Source organism: Propithecus coquereli, unplaced genomic scaffold, assembly GCF_000956105.1.
Source record: "Propithecus coquereli isolate 6110/MARCELLA unplaced genomic scaffold, Pcoq_1.0 Scaffold6, whole genome shotgun sequence".
Lineage (NCBI taxonomy): Eukaryota > Metazoa > Chordata > Mammalia > Primates > Indriidae > Propithecus > Propithecus coquereli.
Window position 1 is genome coordinate 7,000,613 of NW_012151951.1, and position 18,970 is coordinate 7,019,582.

General features: G+C 34.1%; 1 protein-coding gene across 1 annotated transcript in view; it reads right to left on the reverse strand.

The window, feature by feature from the left end:
- CWF19L2 (CWF19-like 2, cell cycle control (S. pombe)) overlaps positions 1 to 18,970 on the reverse strand; it is a 146,702-nt gene that overhangs the window by 38,077 nt on the left and 89,655 nt on the right. Inside the window, exons 9-11 of the mRNA XM_012659123.1 lie at positions 18,570 to 18,686; positions 16,235 to 16,372; positions 2,824 to 3,036 (exon numbers count right to left, since the gene is read on the reverse strand). Coding sequence (XP_012514577.1) covers positions 2,824 to 3,036; positions 16,235 to 16,372; positions 18,570 to 18,686 — 468 coding nt within the window. The remainder of the gene's footprint in view (positions 1 to 2,823; positions 3,037 to 16,234; positions 16,373 to 18,569; positions 18,687 to 18,970) is intronic.

Below are 18,970 nucleotides of genomic sequence, written 5' to 3' on the forward strand. Positions count from 1 at the left end.
TCTCAATGGCCAAACCTGGAATGAACTAAGCAACAAAATAAAGTAGCATAGGATTATAACACAAAATATAAAATAAGTATCTATGAATCCCTATTGACATAAATAAATATTTGAATAAATAGAGGGAGAAGAGACAAATCTCCCATGCAGAAAAATTTCAAATAATTTATGGAGGAGGAGGAGCGTAACTCTCTCTCTACCCCTTAAGTGTGGGCTGTACATAGTGACTTTCTTCCAGAGAGTATAGTACGGGGAGAAGGAAGGGGAGTCAGGGAGATTAACTTTACAATAGAGAAACCTGAAAAACACTAACTCAGCCATGTGATCAAGGTCAACACCAACAGTGATACATCATGTTGATAGTATGACTGATACAATATCATAAAAATGGCACTTTACTTCTGTGATCTTCCTTCCAAAAACCAAAATCCTAGTTTTATCACGAGGAAAACATACGAAGAATTCCAATAGAGAATACTTGACCAGTGCTCTTGAAAACTGTCAGGGTTATAGAAAACAAGGAAAGTCCAAAAAACTGTCCCAGCCAAGAGGAGCCTAAGAAGGCATGACTACTAAATGTCACGTGCCACGCATCCTGGATGGGATCCTGGAAGAAAAATAAGACACTAAGGAAATCTAAATAAACTATTCAGTAACAACATCAGTAACTGATTAACTAAGTGTAACAAATGTACTACACTAGTGTAAGATGCTAATAATAAAGGAAACTGAGTGCAGGGTATATGGAACTCTATGTTCTATGTGCCATCTTCTCAATTTTTCTGTAAATATAAAACTGTTCTAAAAAAAGTTTGTTTTTGTTTTTTTTAAGTATAATGTTAAGACAAGGAGGTGGATGGATCACTTTTATTAAAAAAAAAAAAGGAAGGAGAAGGCAGGGTTGGTTGGCAGCTCAGAAAGTTATTAACTGACTAATGAGTGCTGATATAGTTTCATTAATATATTTGAATTTAAGATGTTACTTTAAATATTAGACATATAAGCTGAGTAAGAATTATTGAATTACTTTGAAATATTGCTATTTCAGCTTAAGGGCAAAGCAACTCCTTAGAAACTCATAATTGTATATGATTAACTTACAGGGAACTAAAGGGAATGATTTGTTGTTAGTTATTAGCTACAGTGGATGAGACAGGCAGTCAGATATTTCAGGAAATTGATAAAATTCCTCCTGATCAGTATTTCAAATATTTCTACTTTGAAATATTCACAGATCATAGGCTGAAGGTAGAGGGTAGTTTTTAGAGTAAAGATAGTAGAATAAAGCATAGGTGGAGAAAGGAGAGATTCAAATGATTTCAAAGCCTTCAGAATTAAAAGCCTAGTCCCAGAAAGAAGAAACAGAGCAGCCAACTCTCAGTAAACTGAAAGCAAAGAGAATAATTTAATGCCATTAGAAATGACTAACTGGAAAAGGTAAATACCTCACAACAGAAGAGGAAAACAGAAGAAAGGGGAAAGGAATGTATGAGATAATAGCAAGAGGTGAAGAAATAGAAATGTCTGTTTATTGGCCAACAGTTTCCTCTGGCCAGTGAATAGAAATGCCTACTTTGGAACGCACCCTATAAAGCAGGAAGCTATGAAATGGTTTGTACGCTTAATACCTCTGTCCCTCCCTGGACTCAATCTGTCTTCAGTCCCCTAGGGAAAATGAAAAAAAACCCTAAACTTCTTCTAAGGCATTGCAGGAAAAATTTAAGTGTTACCTGATGTTTAATTTATTCTTACATTTTTAAAGGTATGAATCAGACTAAAGGGGAATGAAATATTTATACATAAGGCAATAATTATAAAACTTTAAATGTTTATGTGAAAGTCAGGAAAAGAATTTAGAAAAATTAATACAAGTAATTGGTTAAGGTGGGTTTTTAAAAATTGGTTAAATTGTGAATGGAATTTTTACATTTACTTTTTTGATAAAGTATGGAGGAAAAGAAAAGAGAAGAAAACGAAGGCTAAGAAAATAAAGTAAAAGAAACCAAAATCCAAACTGATAAACTATCTCAATGACCTAAAGATATTAAAGACTAGGGGTGTGTGGGTGTGTGTGTAAGTATACATACACAACAAACAATATAGACATGTAAATGTATATTCTCCAAACTATTAATATTAGTTCCTGAAACCAGCATTCACTCATTCAACCTCTTCTACCTTTTCTCACTCCCGCCACTCCAGCCTTTTCTGTTCCATCAATGCCAAGCTCATTTCCTCCTTAGGCTTTTCCTTCACTGATGCTCCTTCCCAAAACATTGTTTACTCATTTCTTCATGTTACTTGCTCCTTCTCATCTTACATATCTTTACTACAATACCTCAGCTTATCAAAAATAATACTCCCATCATTTTATCCCATTCCTTACTTTATTTGCTTTATGACAATTAACATTCTCTTAAATCAGTACAGTTATTACTTTGTTTATTTTCTGTCCTATTTCACTAGAATATAAGCTCCAAAAGTCAGTATCTGATTTTCTACTTTCCCCTAGTGACTAAGTAGGGTCTGGTACATATCAGGTATACAAAAAATATTTACATAATGTAAGAATTAAATCAGTAAATATTTATTGAAATAAATGACTATTATGTACTACAAACAGGGCTAGATGCTTGGTATACAATGGTGATTAAAAGTTATCTCTGTCTTCATGGAGCTTAAAAACTATTAGGGGAGAGACCCAATAAACAAGTAACTCAAAGAAAACATAATAAGCTTCTTCAAACTGTGAGATTTTCTAAGAAGAAACAAATAAGTTCTATGAGAAAGTAAGCAAAGATTAATAAATTTTATATTTCTTACCTTAACACCTATTGCAACAATAAGGTGCTTGGGAAATTGAGAGCTGTCAAAACAATATAGACATTTTTCCATTTGTGCAGCAAGACTCTGATGCTCAGCAATAGCTTTTTTCCTCTGGTTCTCTTCTTCTTCACCAAGACATTTTCTCTCAGCTGCTTTGGAGACAAACATGTCATCCAGAGTATAATAGTCTCCATCTGTTTTTCCCATAAACTGAAAAACCAAAATAAAAGTAGTGGGGAGTAGAAGGTAGTGGTTAAGATTTTATTGTACTGTAGTATCCTAAAATCACATCTGTAAGTTCTAGGATAAAATTCATACATTAAAAGAAAAGAAAAAGAAAACATGATTAAATTTAGGCTTGACCATTAAGTTTAAGTTTAAACTGGGAGAAAAACCTCAAATGAAATACAACCTATTTCAACTTGACTGATGAGAAATAAAGAAAAGAAATATATCCTACTGTAGCAACTCTCAGCTGACATATTCTATTTCTAAAAGTTGTTTTTCTATTAAATCAGGCACCACTGTAATGCTAAAAAGTCAGCATTTAAATAGATATGCTGAATGGATCATAGATTTAGCTATTAGCCAAGCCTATTGGGAAGAAAAAAAAAGAAAAGCAAGATAAGAAAACCAATGGAATTCCACTGAATCATATTAAAATCTTATCAGGTAACATGGCATCAGAATCAAATTCTTTCACTTCCAGATGACTTAAGTCCCTTAAGTTGATTTGTGACTTGTTATCCTTGTTCCTTACAAAATATTTGAGCATTAAAACTAACATATTAGAGATATAATAAGTTTTCATGGCACAAGAATGAGTCATTCTTTCATAAGCATTTATTTCTTCAAGGAAGAAAAAAACCATCAGCACGGCCTAGGAAAAGAGAAGAAATCACTGATGTTGAATCACAGAAAAAAGAAAACTTCATCTCAGACACCGAAAATGGAAGTGGATATTTCAGAACCCATAAATAGCATAAGAGATTTGACCTGTCAGCAACCAAAATCTAGGACACTTTTTAGTTCCATACTCTCTTACTATCTAAGCAATAATAAATAAAAATAAAATTAACATTAGCTTTGACAAATAAGTGGCAATGTTTTTCATTAGAATATTTCCATGTCTAAAAAAACTGGCAACATTATAAGTAATTTCTGCCATTCTTGTCTTACAATATACATAATTTAACATTAAACTACTGAGATACATGAGTGCTTTCTTTTTTCATTTTAATCTGTATGATACCTTTAAGAAGACTATTCAACAAAGATTTCTTTTTTTTCCTGAGAAAATCGGTATGGTGATTTTAAGTTTACTTTTCCAGTGTTTCTATCTTTAGTGTTATTGATAATGCATATTATGTGATTATACATAAAAATCCTGATTCCTCCCTGAAGTCCTTACCAGAAGAGAGAAAATGACAGGAATTAGAGGCAGGACTCAAGATTGTTCTCCAATATGATGTTGGCTTATGTGTAATTACATTCTATATATTCAATATTTAAAGTAAGGCATGAATTACAGACAAATGATTTTTTTAAAGGTGCTATAAAAACACTGCTAGTTTTATTCAGGCAACCTAATAATATACTCATGCCATTTTTTTAAGCATCTGAGCTTTCAATTACACACTAAAATATAAAAGAATATCACTATTTTTGAAATTTAAAAACATATATATCCAATCCTTGATTCTGTGCATTACAAATTAAACACACATTCCAGGAAACCTTCCCCATGATCCCACTAACCCTGTGACCACCCTTCTATCTAATAAAATCTGAATATGACTATTTCTCCACAGCTCAGTCAGTGTTGTAAACACTCGGAAATTTTTGAAAAATGTGGTCTCTACCACAACAAGTGGAGAAGGTTGACAAAAAAGGACAAGATAAATAGGAGATGAAAGATTGTGCTTCCCCCTGTCTGAAGTTCAACACATCATTTTATTCATCATTTTTTTGTGCTTGATTTTAAAATACTGTTACAAAATCAAAACTACAGACATCAATGAGAACAGAAAATATCCGAATTTTTTAAACAATTTAGTACAACAGTGCAAAGCGGGTTTCTGGAGTTCCATGCACTTGACTTCAAGTCTCAAATATGTGATTCCAGAAAACAAATATTTACTGAATGCTATTACATGCTAAGGACTATACTAGATAGAATACAGCGGTCAGCAAAAGCAGATACAATCCCAATGGTATGGAACTTACAGAATAGTGGGAAAGACATTAACTAAAGCAGCGGTCCCCAACCTTTTTGGCACCAGAGACTAGTTTCATGGAAGACAATTTTTCCACAGACGATGGGGGGGTCCAGAGGAATGGCGAGCGACTGATGGGGAGCGGCTATAAATACAGACGAAGCTTCCCTCACATACCTGCTTTCTGGCCACCCACTGCTTGCCTCCTGCTGTGTGCCGCTTACCTCCTGCTGTGCAGCTGGGTTCCTAATAGGCCATGGACTGGAACCAATCCAAGACCTGGGGGCTGGGGATCACAGAACTAACTGATTACTCAAAGAACTGTCAAGTTAGAGCTGTGGTAGCAATTTGAGATGCTAATAGAGGGAGTAACCCAGTCAGAGGTGAAGGCTTTCTTGAAAGAGCAATAATAAAGGTGGGATCTGTATGAATCTTCTGTTTAATCAACTAGATACAAGGGAGTAAAAGGTGGCAAAGAATAGCAGAAACAGCATATGCAGAGCCTGTGGCAGGAGAAAGTACAGTACACTTGAGAAACTGAACAAAAGTCAGCATGGCTAGAACAAAGGAAGCAAAGCAAAACAGAGTGTGATTTGAGATAAGGCTAAAGAGGTAATGACCAGATCATTCAAGGTCTTGTTAGGCAACATTAAAGAATGTGGTCTTTAACCTAACAGCAATGAAATATCATTTGAAATGTTTTCATCTAGGGACTAGAGGATCAGATGTATATTTTAGGAAGAAAAATTACTCTGGCTTCAGTGAGATAGAGTTAAGAAAGAATTGTAAGAAGGTAAGGAATGCCAGCAAACCAGTTAGGAGCAATAGAAATTTGGTAGCAACAGAAATGAAGAGGAGTAGATTGACTGGGAAAAGGGAGGGGACAAGATCGGTGACGGATTTGATGTGGGAATGAGGGAGAGAGATCACTCTTCCTCATCTGATGACTTCTAGCTTTCTGATCTAGGCTAGATAGTAGTATTACAAATGACATAGGAAACACTGAAAACAAACTGGATTCGTTAATGGGATATGTGATCCTAGGCAAGCTACTGATTATCTCTGAACATCAATTTTTTTAATTAAATGGAATTGATAATATCAATACTGACAGATAATTATAAGTATTAATGTATATAAAGTACCTGACACATAGGAAGTCTTCAAAAAACTGTAATTATTATTATTTTCTCCCAGATTCTCCCAAGACTGTGTTCTCAAATGAGGGCAATTTTGCCCTGCCCCCCATTTGGGACATCTGGCAATTTCTGGAGACATTTTTGGTTATCATAACTTGGGGTAAGAGGGGCTGCTACTGGTAATTACGTGCTACAGGCCAGGGATACTGCTTATCATTCTACAGTGCACAGACATCCTCCCACAGCAAAGAATTAGCCAGCCCAAGATGTTAATAGTGCCGAGGTTGTGAAACCAGGTTCCAGAGGGATTCTGATTCTGATTACTGCCAACAAGAAAAAGTTCTTTTGTATTCACTGATGATAACAACTATCTGCATGAGTTAGGGGGTCAAACTGATTTAGTATTGATATTCTGTTTAATCAGTTTCCAAATTCAAGTATGGTAATGAAAGAAGTTAGTAAATTAACCTAAATTTTAAATATACAAAAATATTAATGTCTTCTAACCATGAAAGCGAATTTATTTTCTCATTTTGATGTTTGAATTAAAAAAAAACTGAAATACTACAAATTAAACTAGCATCTTATAGTCAGATACTCACATTCTTACATAAAAACTCTACAAAAACTGAAGCCTTTTTTTAGTGCCATTATGTAGGAACATTGGTTTGCAACAAATCTGTCTAATTAGTATTGCATTATTACACAAGGATTACCAACGAAAAAAAATAGACTGCAGTCTAATTCTTACAAAAGCATTGCAAGTCTTATGTCAATGTTTTTAAATCAAAATTTTAACCAAAACTGTGAAACTATCCTTCAAACTCAAAGCCCTTGAGTTCATTGGAAAGAGATGATTTAGTTGATTAAATATAAGTTTTACATAATTTTAAACTCTATTTTTCTTTAAAAAAAAAATGAATAAACTATTGAACCAATATACTCAATTGTCAACAATTTAAACTTTGGCCAAAGTCTGAAAGAACTGACCAAAAATCCTCATAAAATCTCGCCATAGTCAAGAACTGATCACAACTGATACCACTTCACACCCAATAGGATAGCTATTATCAAAAACAAAACAAAACAAAAAACCCAAAAAATAAGTACTGGCAAGAATGTGAAGATTCCAGAACCCTTGTGCATTGCTGGAGGGAGTGGAAAATTGTGCAAACTGTGGAAGAAACTTTGGTGGTTCCTCAAAAAGTAAAATATAGAATTACCATTTGATCCAGCAATTCCACTTCTAGAAATATATTGAAAAGACTCAAAAGCAGAGACTTGTACACCAATGTTCACAGCAGCAGTATTTACAATAGCCAAAATATGGAAACAGGCCAAACATGCATAAACGAATGAATAGATTCAAAAAAATGAGTTATATACATACGATGGAATTATTCAGCTTTAAAAAGCAATGAAATTGTGAAACATGCTAAGTGAAATAAGTTAGATACAAAAGAATAAGTACTGTATGATTCTACTTATTATGAGTGACCTAGAATAGACAAATTCACCTAGACAGAAAGAGATTACCAGGGGTCGGGGGAGAGGGAGGCAAGGAGGAAGGTGGAAAGGGGAGTTATTGTTTAATGAGTATAAAGCTTCTGCTTGAGATGATCAAAAAAGTTCTGGAAACAGTGGTGATGGTTGCAAAATGTTGTCAATGTACATAGTACCACTGAATTGTACACTTAAAAACGGTTAAAAGGGTAACTTTTATGTTACGTATGTCGTACCACAAAAAAAAAAAAAAAAAAAAATCAGGATCTGAACTAAAGAATGTTAAATAAATTTTTCTGGTGTTCTCATCTCCCTACCACTCCCCTCACGCTCAGAAAAACAAAAACTACTTTGTTAAGCAGCTTAGACTGGACTCAAGCCTACAACTTTTAGAAAACAAATAAACTAAATCAACATTTATCTTATTTAGTTCCATATAAAAGCAAAATATTACTTCTATTATTTTATGACATTCAAATTTCAAATTCCTATTAGGAGATATCACATGAACATATATATATCTTGGATTAGCTTCTCTCAAAGCTAATCTCATTCCATATCTATGAAAGTCTATAAAAATGAAAATGACTACCGTGAGAACTAAAATGCTCAAAGGGTGCTGCAATAAGTTGGTAATTTTCAATATTCTTTATCTCATTCTACTCATACCTTTAAGAAAAGTATATCACTTAATCTCTCAAAATTTGTTATCAATATTACAGTTTACTGAAAATTTTGAAGTAGAGGATTTCAAGTGTATATTATTATGGGAATATGTAATATATATTTTAAGATTATTTCCAGCAGAAAATATATTAAGCCTTAAGTATTAGAAACACAGAAAAAAATGAAACTGTCAATAGAAACACAAATATCTTTTATTAGACAATAAAATCATCTTGTTTTCTCATAATTTAAGGTAAAAGCCTAATTACTTTGGGTCCTTTTTTCTCCCTTACCATTACTCTCCTGTACCTTCTGTCATTCCTCTCCTCCAGCCCATTTTTAATGCTCTATCAGTACAAAAAGGATAAAATTACTGCCCACAGTGCTAACAAAATTAATGAGGAAAGATGTATATAGATCTCATGAAAATGTGCCGAGTTTACGTTGCCAAGGAAACACTGACGTCTTAAATTTTAAATGGAAGAGTTTATATTTAAAGAATGTTGGAGTCAATAGAATGTATTTTAAGAAAGAGCAAATCATATAGAGCTTATTATTCCCAGATATCCATAAATGAACCATGGAAATTGGACAAGAACAATTAAATTTAGGTAACAATCAACAACTATCCGTTAACATGAGTCATTTGAATGGCAGTACTGTTTTAAGCTGGACTGAAAGTTAAAAGATGAGGCTTCTGGTGCTGGCTTTTTCAGCTCATTAGCTGTGGAAACTAGGAAAGTTACTTAGCCTTGTGTAAGCCATTTAATTCTTTTAGAGCTTCAGTTTCCTTATTTGTAAAATGTGGAAGGTTACACAAGATTTAGTAAGGTCCTTTTCCAGAATCTAAAATTCTTTGGTTCCATGATTTTACAGGAAGAAACTACTTTACCAAAAAGAAGTTACTATATATCTACTATCTTCTAGAAAATCATAATAAACGCGCTGGCACATATATACTAAGAAATTAGACCATATACCCTTCTTTTTCAGGATATTTTTGATTGTTCCCCTTTTTTCATTAATTATGTAGTACATATTCAGAAGAAAATGAGAAATATAGAAAGGATTTTAATAATCCAACAACCATAATTCCTCTATTCAAATATAATCAAGTTAACATTTGACATGAGATAACCTTCTTGACCTGGTTATAAGAAAGAGATGCCACTAAAGATCTAATGGTAAAATACAACTGGAAAGAACATGAACATAAATAATCTGAATTTCAGAATTACAAGAAAAGGACAGGCAGTAAAAGTTAAATGAATAAACATAAGACAGTAATGAAAAGTAAAATATATATCAACAGGATAGACGTGAAAACTGACCACACATAGTATCAGACTTCCTATCCAACATGAAACCTTTCCTGTCACTCCAGTTTAGATTAGGTTACACTGGTGTTACTCCCAAAAAACTTTTCACTTGTCTGTCATTATACTTTGCATATCCACAATTACTGAATTTATTTTTCATAGTTATTTATTTAATGCTTCTTTTTCCTCACTAGCCTAACAAGCTCCATAAAGTCAAAGATCATGTCTTCTTCATGGGCCAGTATGTCCCCAGTAGAACACCTCACACATAGAATGAGATCCATTAACATTTGTTGACTAAATAAATAAATAAACAGTCTTGTATCAATAGTTGAACAACTATTCCTGACTGGCTACTTTTGCCAAGGCCTAAGATCCATTTTAAGGTCAACCACTAAGTAAGGGAAGTACAGGCTGAGTATCCCTTACGTGAAATGCATGGAACCAAGAGTATCTCAGATTTCAGATTTTTTTGGATTTTGAAATATTTGTACATACATAATGAAACACCTTGGGGATGGGACCCAAGTCTAAACACAAAATTCATTTATGTTTTGTATACACTTTATACATTACCTGAAGGTAACTTTACACAGTATGTTTAATAATTTTGTGCATGAAACCAAGTTTGTGTACATCAAACATCAGAAAGCAAAGGTGTCACTATCTCAGCCACCCATGTTGGCACTCAAAAAGTTTTGAATTTTTGAATTATGGATGCTCAACTTGTACCCAAATTCAAAGACATTTGCATTAAAAATATATATTCTTTAGATATCCTAGTCCAGAGATTGATAAACTACACTCAAGGCCAAACCAAGCCAGCCACCTGTTTTTGTAAATCAAGTTTTGTTGGAATATAGTCATATCCATTCATATACATAGGGTCTACAGCTACTTTTGTGCCACAACAGCAGAGCTGGTAGTTCCAAGAGAAAACCAAAAATATTCACTATCTGGTCCTTTACAGAAAGTCTGCCAACCTCTGTCCTAGACTTATGCCTGCCAACTAATATTAAAAAGAACACAGGGTAATCAGCCTTTGTAGTCATTTACAAAAGTATATAACATCTAAAGTATATACCAAAAATACTACTATCTCTAAAAATGCAACGGCTTGAATACTTTAGCTTATAAGCTTTTAAGAGTGAAAGAATTAAGCACAGTATTTATAGAAATGGTCAATACACCAAATACTTTTTTTTTATAAGCTTTTAGTATTACTTCAAATTTTTAGCAAAGCTGATTTTAATTACTTAACATACAAAACAAACTGCTACTATGCTGTGATTAGGAAGGATAACCTAAAAATCACAATGCAAAATCAGCATTTCCAAAGCAACCTATACTTCCATTAGCTCCACAACATATAAGTAGGGACTGGCATTGTTTTGTGTAATTAAAAAACTTTATCCTTTTTAATGAGCAACTGCCAAATATGATTCAAGACTATTCTCTTCCTTCAGCTTTCATACACAAATCAATCTTCAGCCAAAAAAAAAAAAGACATAAAAAGTTAACACAACTGATTGCAGGAAGAGGAAAGAGCTGGAGCTTACTGCATTTCCTTAGTTACTCCAACCAAATTAACATCTCCATTAAAATAATACAAAGAAAATAATTTGCTTGGATAAAAATAAAACCCTTGTCAAAATGTTAATACAACATTACTATAAATTCAACAATATATAAAATTTGTCAACACTTTTTTTAAAAATCTGGTTTGAATGTATATCAGTTGCATACTCAATAGTCTATCCAGTTTGTAGGTTTACTTAATGCTATCAATTCTAGCTGATTTCTGCTGAAATTATTATAAGTAATATCTAATTATAGGTAATATCTAAATCATATAAAATACAAAAACATAAGCATTTACTTATAAACAGTATACAAACTGAATGGAAGGTAGGCACTTATTGCATGCCTAATGTCTATGCTAGGAAGGCTTCTCATAAATAAGTTTTAATAAGAATAGTTTCATATAACTATTTAATCCAAAACATGTCATTTTATAAAATTGAGGTATTATTTTATAAGTCAAAACTTTATGTTGTAGCTAATACAGACTGGGAATGGAATTTTTAAGGGCTAAATACTATTGGTTAATTTTTATAGTATTCTAGCTTCAATAATGTTCTAGCCTAGTAAAGTTGAATTTTAAAAAATCAAAGATGTAAAATGTTTAGGGAAACAGATGAATAAAGATTCAATTATCAGCTAATATTAAAAACAATCCTATATAAAACAGTAGTCTCTCCTCGTCTGTGGTTTCACTTTCCAGTTTCAGTTATCCGCAGTCAACCATGGTCCAAAAATATTAAATGGAAAATTCTGGAAATAAACAATTCATAAAGTTTAAATTGTGTACCATTCTGAGTAGCATGATGAATCTCGTGCTGTTTCTCTCCTGTCCTGCCTGGGACATAAATCATCCCATTGTCCAGCATACCCAAGCTGTATATGCTACCCACTTGTTACTCACTCAGTAGCCATCTCAGTTATCTGATTGACTGTCATGGTATCACAGTGCTTATGTTCAAGCAACCGTTATTTTACTTAATAACTGGCCCTGAATCAACACAGTATTCTGTAACACTGTGTGGAATACTAGGTTGGACCCTTTTTAATCCTTTGTGTACATTTTGTAAGAATAAAGACTTTTGAGATGAAAAGCAAAAAATAAATAAACTAAATAAAATAATTGGCCCTAAAGCACATGAATAGTGATGCTGGCATATTGTTATAATTGTTCTATTTTTATGATTAGTTGTGCCTAATTTATAAATTAAAATTTATGATAGGTATGTAAGTATAGGAAAAGAACACAGTATATATAGGGTTTGCAACTAGTTTCAGGCATTCACTGGGGTCCTTGGAACATATCCCCCATAAATAAGGAGGAACTACTATATAAATATTATTATAAGACCCCATGATGTACAAATTAAACAAAAGAAAAACATAAAAACATGCTCTATTATTTGTATCCTCAAAGCAATAAGCAATGGTGGTGAAATATTAACATGAAAAATAAAAAACAAGTCATGATCATTGTATTATGAATCATTGAAATAAAGTCCCTAGCCAAACATGGCAGAAGAAAAATACACAACCACAAACCTCAGATGGACCCTTGGCATTGCCTGGCAATCCTACTTTACTTCACTCACGGGTTCTCCCAAAGGCCATTTCTTACCTTCTTCTCAAACCTCTTAACACCCCTTCTCTATCATCATTCTTAGCTGACGACCTTAGTCTTTTCACTAACTGAAGCAATAAGAAAACCCTTTTCATTTTTCCACTACCAAATTTATGAACGTACTTGCATCTGCATACTAATACTCTGCCTTTCCTCTTGTTATAATTGATGGACAGTAATCAGCTCCTTCCTAAGGCCAACTCTTGTCACATTCAGTTTTGAACCTAAAATAATCAGGCTTTTCTCTGGGGCTCTTGGAACATATCCCCCACAAATAATGGGGGACTACTATATAAATATTATTATAAGACCTCATAATGTACAAATTAAACAAAAGAAAAACATATAAACATGCTCTATTATTATTGGTCCTTATTGGACCAAAAAAAAAAAAACCACACACTTATCAAAGTCACCAGAAACCTCCACATTACCAAATGCAATGGTCATTTCCCCATCTTTAATGATCTTACTCAACCTCTCAGAAGCATCGACACAGTTATTCATAACCTTTCTGTCTTCTGAAACGCTCAGTTTTCCTTCTACCTCACTGGCTGCACCTTCTTGGTCTCATTTGCTAAATCATTTCTGTCCTGTTCTAGACAGTACTCCAGGGCACAGTCTTCAGACTTTCCCCATTAGTAACTTCTTAAGTCCCATGGCTTAAATACTATTTAAGTGCTAACAGCATCCAAATCTATATGGGAGAACCAACAACTACCCAGAACTCCAGGGGCAGTCACCCCACACCACCATGTGAATGTCTAATGGGCATTTCGTACTTCATATGTCATAATAGTACTCTTGATTTCCCACCCCACACAAAATTTGTCCCTCCCCCAGTTTTTCCCATTTCAATATATGGCACCAGCATTGCCCCAAATCCTAACACTTCTCACCAGTTTTACCACCGTAATCCAAAACTCTATCTGAACTAACGTAGTGCCCTCCCTCCTAAGTGATCTCCTGGCTTCCACTCTTGCCTCTCAACACAAAAGAGCAGCCAGAAAAATCCTGTCAAAATAGAAATCAAATCATGACACATCCCTATGACAAACCTTCAAATAGTTCCCGTCATTAAACAAAAGCAGAAGTTCTCACACCATGGCCTATAAGATCCTACCCAATCTGATTCTGCTATGTCTCTTACCTCATCGTCTACCTCTCTTTACCTATCTCCATCTACTACTCCCCAGTCACACTTGTCTTCTTGCTGTCTCTCGATGTCCTTCAAGCTTGTCTCTGCTTCAGATCCTTTGCATTTGCTGTGTCTTTTACTTGGAATATTCTTCTGTCACATATTCACAGGGACCGCTCTCTCACTTTGTTCAGAGAGTACTGAAACATCACCTCCACAGAAAGACCTTACCTCAACACTCTACTAAAAACATCACTTCATCCCCTTCTACTTTGTTTCATTTTCTACAAAAATATGTTCTATTTTGTAATATACTATTTATGTTATGTAATCTTTTATATTATGTAGTTGTTCATTGTCACATCCACTAGAAATATTACATAAATTCCTTGAGGGCATGAACTTTGACTTGATTGCTTCTCTGTATCCCCTACCTAAAATGGTATCTGGCACAAAGTAGGTGTTCAATAACAACTGTCGAATTAATAAATGACTATTACAATTTTTAATAAGGATTTTTCTCGTGTATGAACTTGAATGGACTATGATAGGATTAGCAAAACTATATTTAATTCAGACTTCATATAAAGTACCATCATTTCTAAAAAGGAAACTCTCATAAAAATATGTTCTCTTCCTTTCTGCATTAAATTTCCAGACCCTAGAAAATTTCTAGCATTTTCCCCAAAATTAACAGAGGAAAAATTATCCTAATGGGCTAAATTTAAGATTGTATGTAATTCTTTTTTTTTTTTTTTTCGAGACAGAGTCTCACTCTGTTGCCCCGGCTAGAGTGCCGTGGCGTCAGTCTAGCTCACAGCAACCTCAAACTCCTAGGCTCAAGCGATCCTACTGCCTCAGCCTCCTGAGTAGCTGGGATTACAGGCATGCGCCACCATGCCCGGCTAATTTTTTCTATATATTTTTAGTTGTCCAGTTAATTTCTTTCTATTTTTGGTAGAGACAGGGTCTCACTCTTGCTCAGGCTGGTCTCGGACTTCTAAGCTCAAACGATCCGCCCGCCTCGGCCTCCCAGAGTGCTAGGATTACAGGCATGACCCACCGCGCCCGACCGATTGTATGTAATTCTTGGTGAAGAATTTAAACTAAATGTATTTTATTGCCTCCTCCACAAAACACATACATATACAGATAGCTTAGTTATCTTTATTTTAGTTCTCATTAATTTTTGACGAGGTAATATATTCACAGTTAAAAAATTAAGGACTGTAAGTCTGAAAAGATATACAGTGAAGGTCTCCCCATCCTATGCCTACCTCTTTCAGATATCCAGTTCAAACTCCCACTACCCAAAAGCAACCACTGGTATTATAAAGCAGAGTCTGGCAATTTTTTTCTGTAACAGCCAGACAGTAAGTATTTGCAGCTTTGTGGGCCATACCCTCTCACAACTACTCAACTCGGCTATTACAGAGCAAAAGCAGCCTTAGATAATATGTAAACGCATGTGTATAGTTGTGCTTCAATAAAACTTGATTTGCAAATATAGGTGGTAAGCTCAATTTTTCCCATGGGTTGGGGTCACAGTTTGCCAAAATCTGTTACAGAGCTAAGTTTAAATACAATGTCTCTTTTATAAAAAATTTTAATAGTAGTGTTTGGAAAGGACTACAATGGAAGAGACTGCAACAAAGCTATTTGAAACAAAAATTCATCCTACTATCCATAATGATGTGTTAAAATAATATATATTTTCATATAAATAAGATTTAAGATTATTCTCCATAATCCATAATGTATTACTCCAAATGTTTTCTTCTACCTCCGCATGGAATAATTAAGAATTGGAGGAACACTAAGACAAGACAGATTGTCATTTCTGAAGGACAGTATTGAAAAAAATATAAATAAATGCATTTAAAAAGATAATACAGACTGACAACCTAACCAGCAGCATATTGCTAATCATTAAACTCTGGCCTAAAACTTTCTCTTAAATGGTAGTAGATCAAATTTATAATTAAAATCTTCATAGAATACATTAAAGAAGTAAACCAGAGTCTATATTTAAAAACAAACACAATTTCAAACATGTATTTCTCAATCAGATTGATTTCAAAATTCCTGTTCTTAATGCGTATTACGAAGGATTTAATTTACTAAAAGAAACCAAGATTAGAGAGAACCAAGTCTCTCTGCAAGGTAGATCACTGTTAAAGAATCAGCTTCCCAAAATTTAAATGTATCCTAGGAATATATCTTACCTTAGATGCCATTCTCATAAAAAGTTTGTTTTGACTTTCTGCTGTTCCCATCTTTTCATTTTTGACTAAATCATTTAGGCTTAGATTTTCTTCATCCTGAAAGTATCTGACCCTTTCTTTTTCCTCATGGGTTGAAACCTGTGACAAAATTAACATTATTAATTTAGAGAAAACGTGAGTCTCTGAAGTATTTTTTAACAGATTACCTATAAATCTGATACTAAATGCAAAAATTCCATTATGTATCACAACCTTTCCTTCCAGTTTATCCCTATTCTACCTGCTTCCATATGAAAGAACTTCCATTAGAATAACACTCCCTACTTTTTCTGTCCCTTTACTCTCCATTTCCCCAGGGATAAAGGCATGACCTTATCTGGTTTCCAAGTTTTGAGGAAAGAGCAAAACTACGCTCTTCCTTCTTCTCTCTTTTTTGCTCTTCTCTTCCTTGTAGTTAAAATTCCTTACCACTGTTGAGGGAAGACTGTAGTTATCCAGAGATAAAATAAGTATATCAAAAACAGAGGTAAAGTATGACCAAATCCACTGCTATGGACTTCGTGTTTGTGTCACCCCAGAATTCATATGTTGAAATCCCAATGTGAAATTATTAGGAGGTGGGGGTCTTCAGGAAGTAATTAGGAGATGAGGGTGAAGCCCTCATGGAGGGATCAGTAACCCTATTAAAAGACATGACAGCTTGTTCTCTCTCTCTCTGCTCTCTGACATATGAGGATACAACAAGAAGACCACCTTCTACAAATCAGGAAGCACGACCTCACCAGAAACTGAATCTACCAGCACTCTGATCTTGGACTTCTTAGTCTCCAGAACCATAGGAAATAAATTTATGTTGTTTAAGCCATCCAGTCTACAGTATGCTGTTATAGCGTCCCTAACTAAGTCACCCACTTCTAATTATTAAACACTTGTTCCATAAACAGCTTTATCAAAAACAGCTGATATTCTAATCTCCATCTAATTCAGTCCTGGATTTTTTCCTTTTAGTTGGTTCCTTATCCAGGTGTGGAATAAAAAAGTGCTATTCATTTCCTCACTAATCAAATCTCTCCAATGCTGCTCTCACATTCCCTTAACCAAATAAAACCTAGTCTTTGACTCCTCTGAGATCTTTGGAAACAGGGTCCCACTATTTTTCCCAACACTATTATTCTTGTCTTCACTAGCTTAAACCTCATGTTCCATGACTTCAATCACTCCCTGGGTCCAGACACTTAATTTCCAGCTCTCTTATCCTTTCATTATACCCAAAGAGCAAACCCTAACCCTGAATAAACATGTCTGTCTTCTTTACTCCTACATCTAGATAGCTCAGTAGGTACACAGCATGCAAGTCTAAAAGGGCCCTCAATGCCTTCTGGCAATGCATTTATAGATACCTATTCATTTCTGTCATTTCATATCTCCTACCACTTCCTCTCCAATCCCCAAATTCCTCTCATTACATTAGAAGAGTTATCCATCCCACTTCTATTTGTTGAGTGAATTAATTAGTATAGTATCTCTAGCATCACAAGCACTCAATGGGCAAGTAATAAACATTTGATATAAAAACTCCAAATGAACAATTCTTTTGTGTACCCAATTATCATGAGTATGATCTTTCAAAACAAAAAACCTAACTTGTTAGGGAAAACTGAATATTTGTTTTTGCCATCTCAAGAGCCTCAAGGTAGTGCTAAAAACTAATTGCTAGAGCTGGAAGATGGAAAAGAAAATTAGATTTCTAAAGGATCACAGTACCTATCTAATTAAGACATTATTGTGTATGAATACTCCATCGCTAGGTCTCAAATTAGCTGTCTAGCACGAGAAACAGGTCTGGTAGACCAAGGTTTTCCCTAAGAGCTACGGTAAGTATACAAAAAGAAGCTAAAAACATCAAAGAAATGTGCACCAAAATTAGCATTGCCTTAACATTCAATATTCACAATTATTTGAAAAAATGCAGTTGAATTAGATTCCATTTTGTAAAAGGCAAAATGATATAAATAAGAATAAAATTAGTAACATAGTTGGCCAGGCATGGTGGTGCACACCGGTAAACCCAGCACTTTGGAGGCTGAGGCAGGAGGATTCCTTTGAGTCCAGGAATTCAGAGTTATAGTGAGCTATGATGACACCACTGCACTCCAGTCTGGGAGACAGGGTGAGAACCTGTCTCAAAAAACAAAAAAAAAGTAACATAATTTACTACCCTCCAGTGTTTCCACTAGAAAGCTACATTTCAGAAAATATTTTGTAGTCTGATGCAAAGAAAGTCCCAGGAGGAATTAATTCTGAATTAATAAATAAAGACATATGTTAAACATACCATCTGTCTCTTCCTTCTTCCTCCTTTTGATTCCAGAGATTTTCCTGGTGTGTTCACAGGCCATACTCTTCCAGACTGATCTGTTCTGACAAGGATCACGTCTTGCTGGTCGTCATTCTATAAAAAGATTCAGAGATAACTTTTGAACTTATTGTGAAGAGTATTGAACGTTTATATTTAATAACCAAAAAAACAAAAAAGATTCAAGTTTTTACATAATATTATGGATTGTCTTAAGTCTTCTGGATTTTCATTACCTACTATAACCATAAATTGACCATAATCTTTTCAGAAGATGGGTGGAAAAAATACTCAAAGTTTATTTTATTATTTTTTAAAAAAGTAATCACAGAAGAAAAATTCAAATAAAGTTTTCATCTAGACAATATTAAAATATGAGA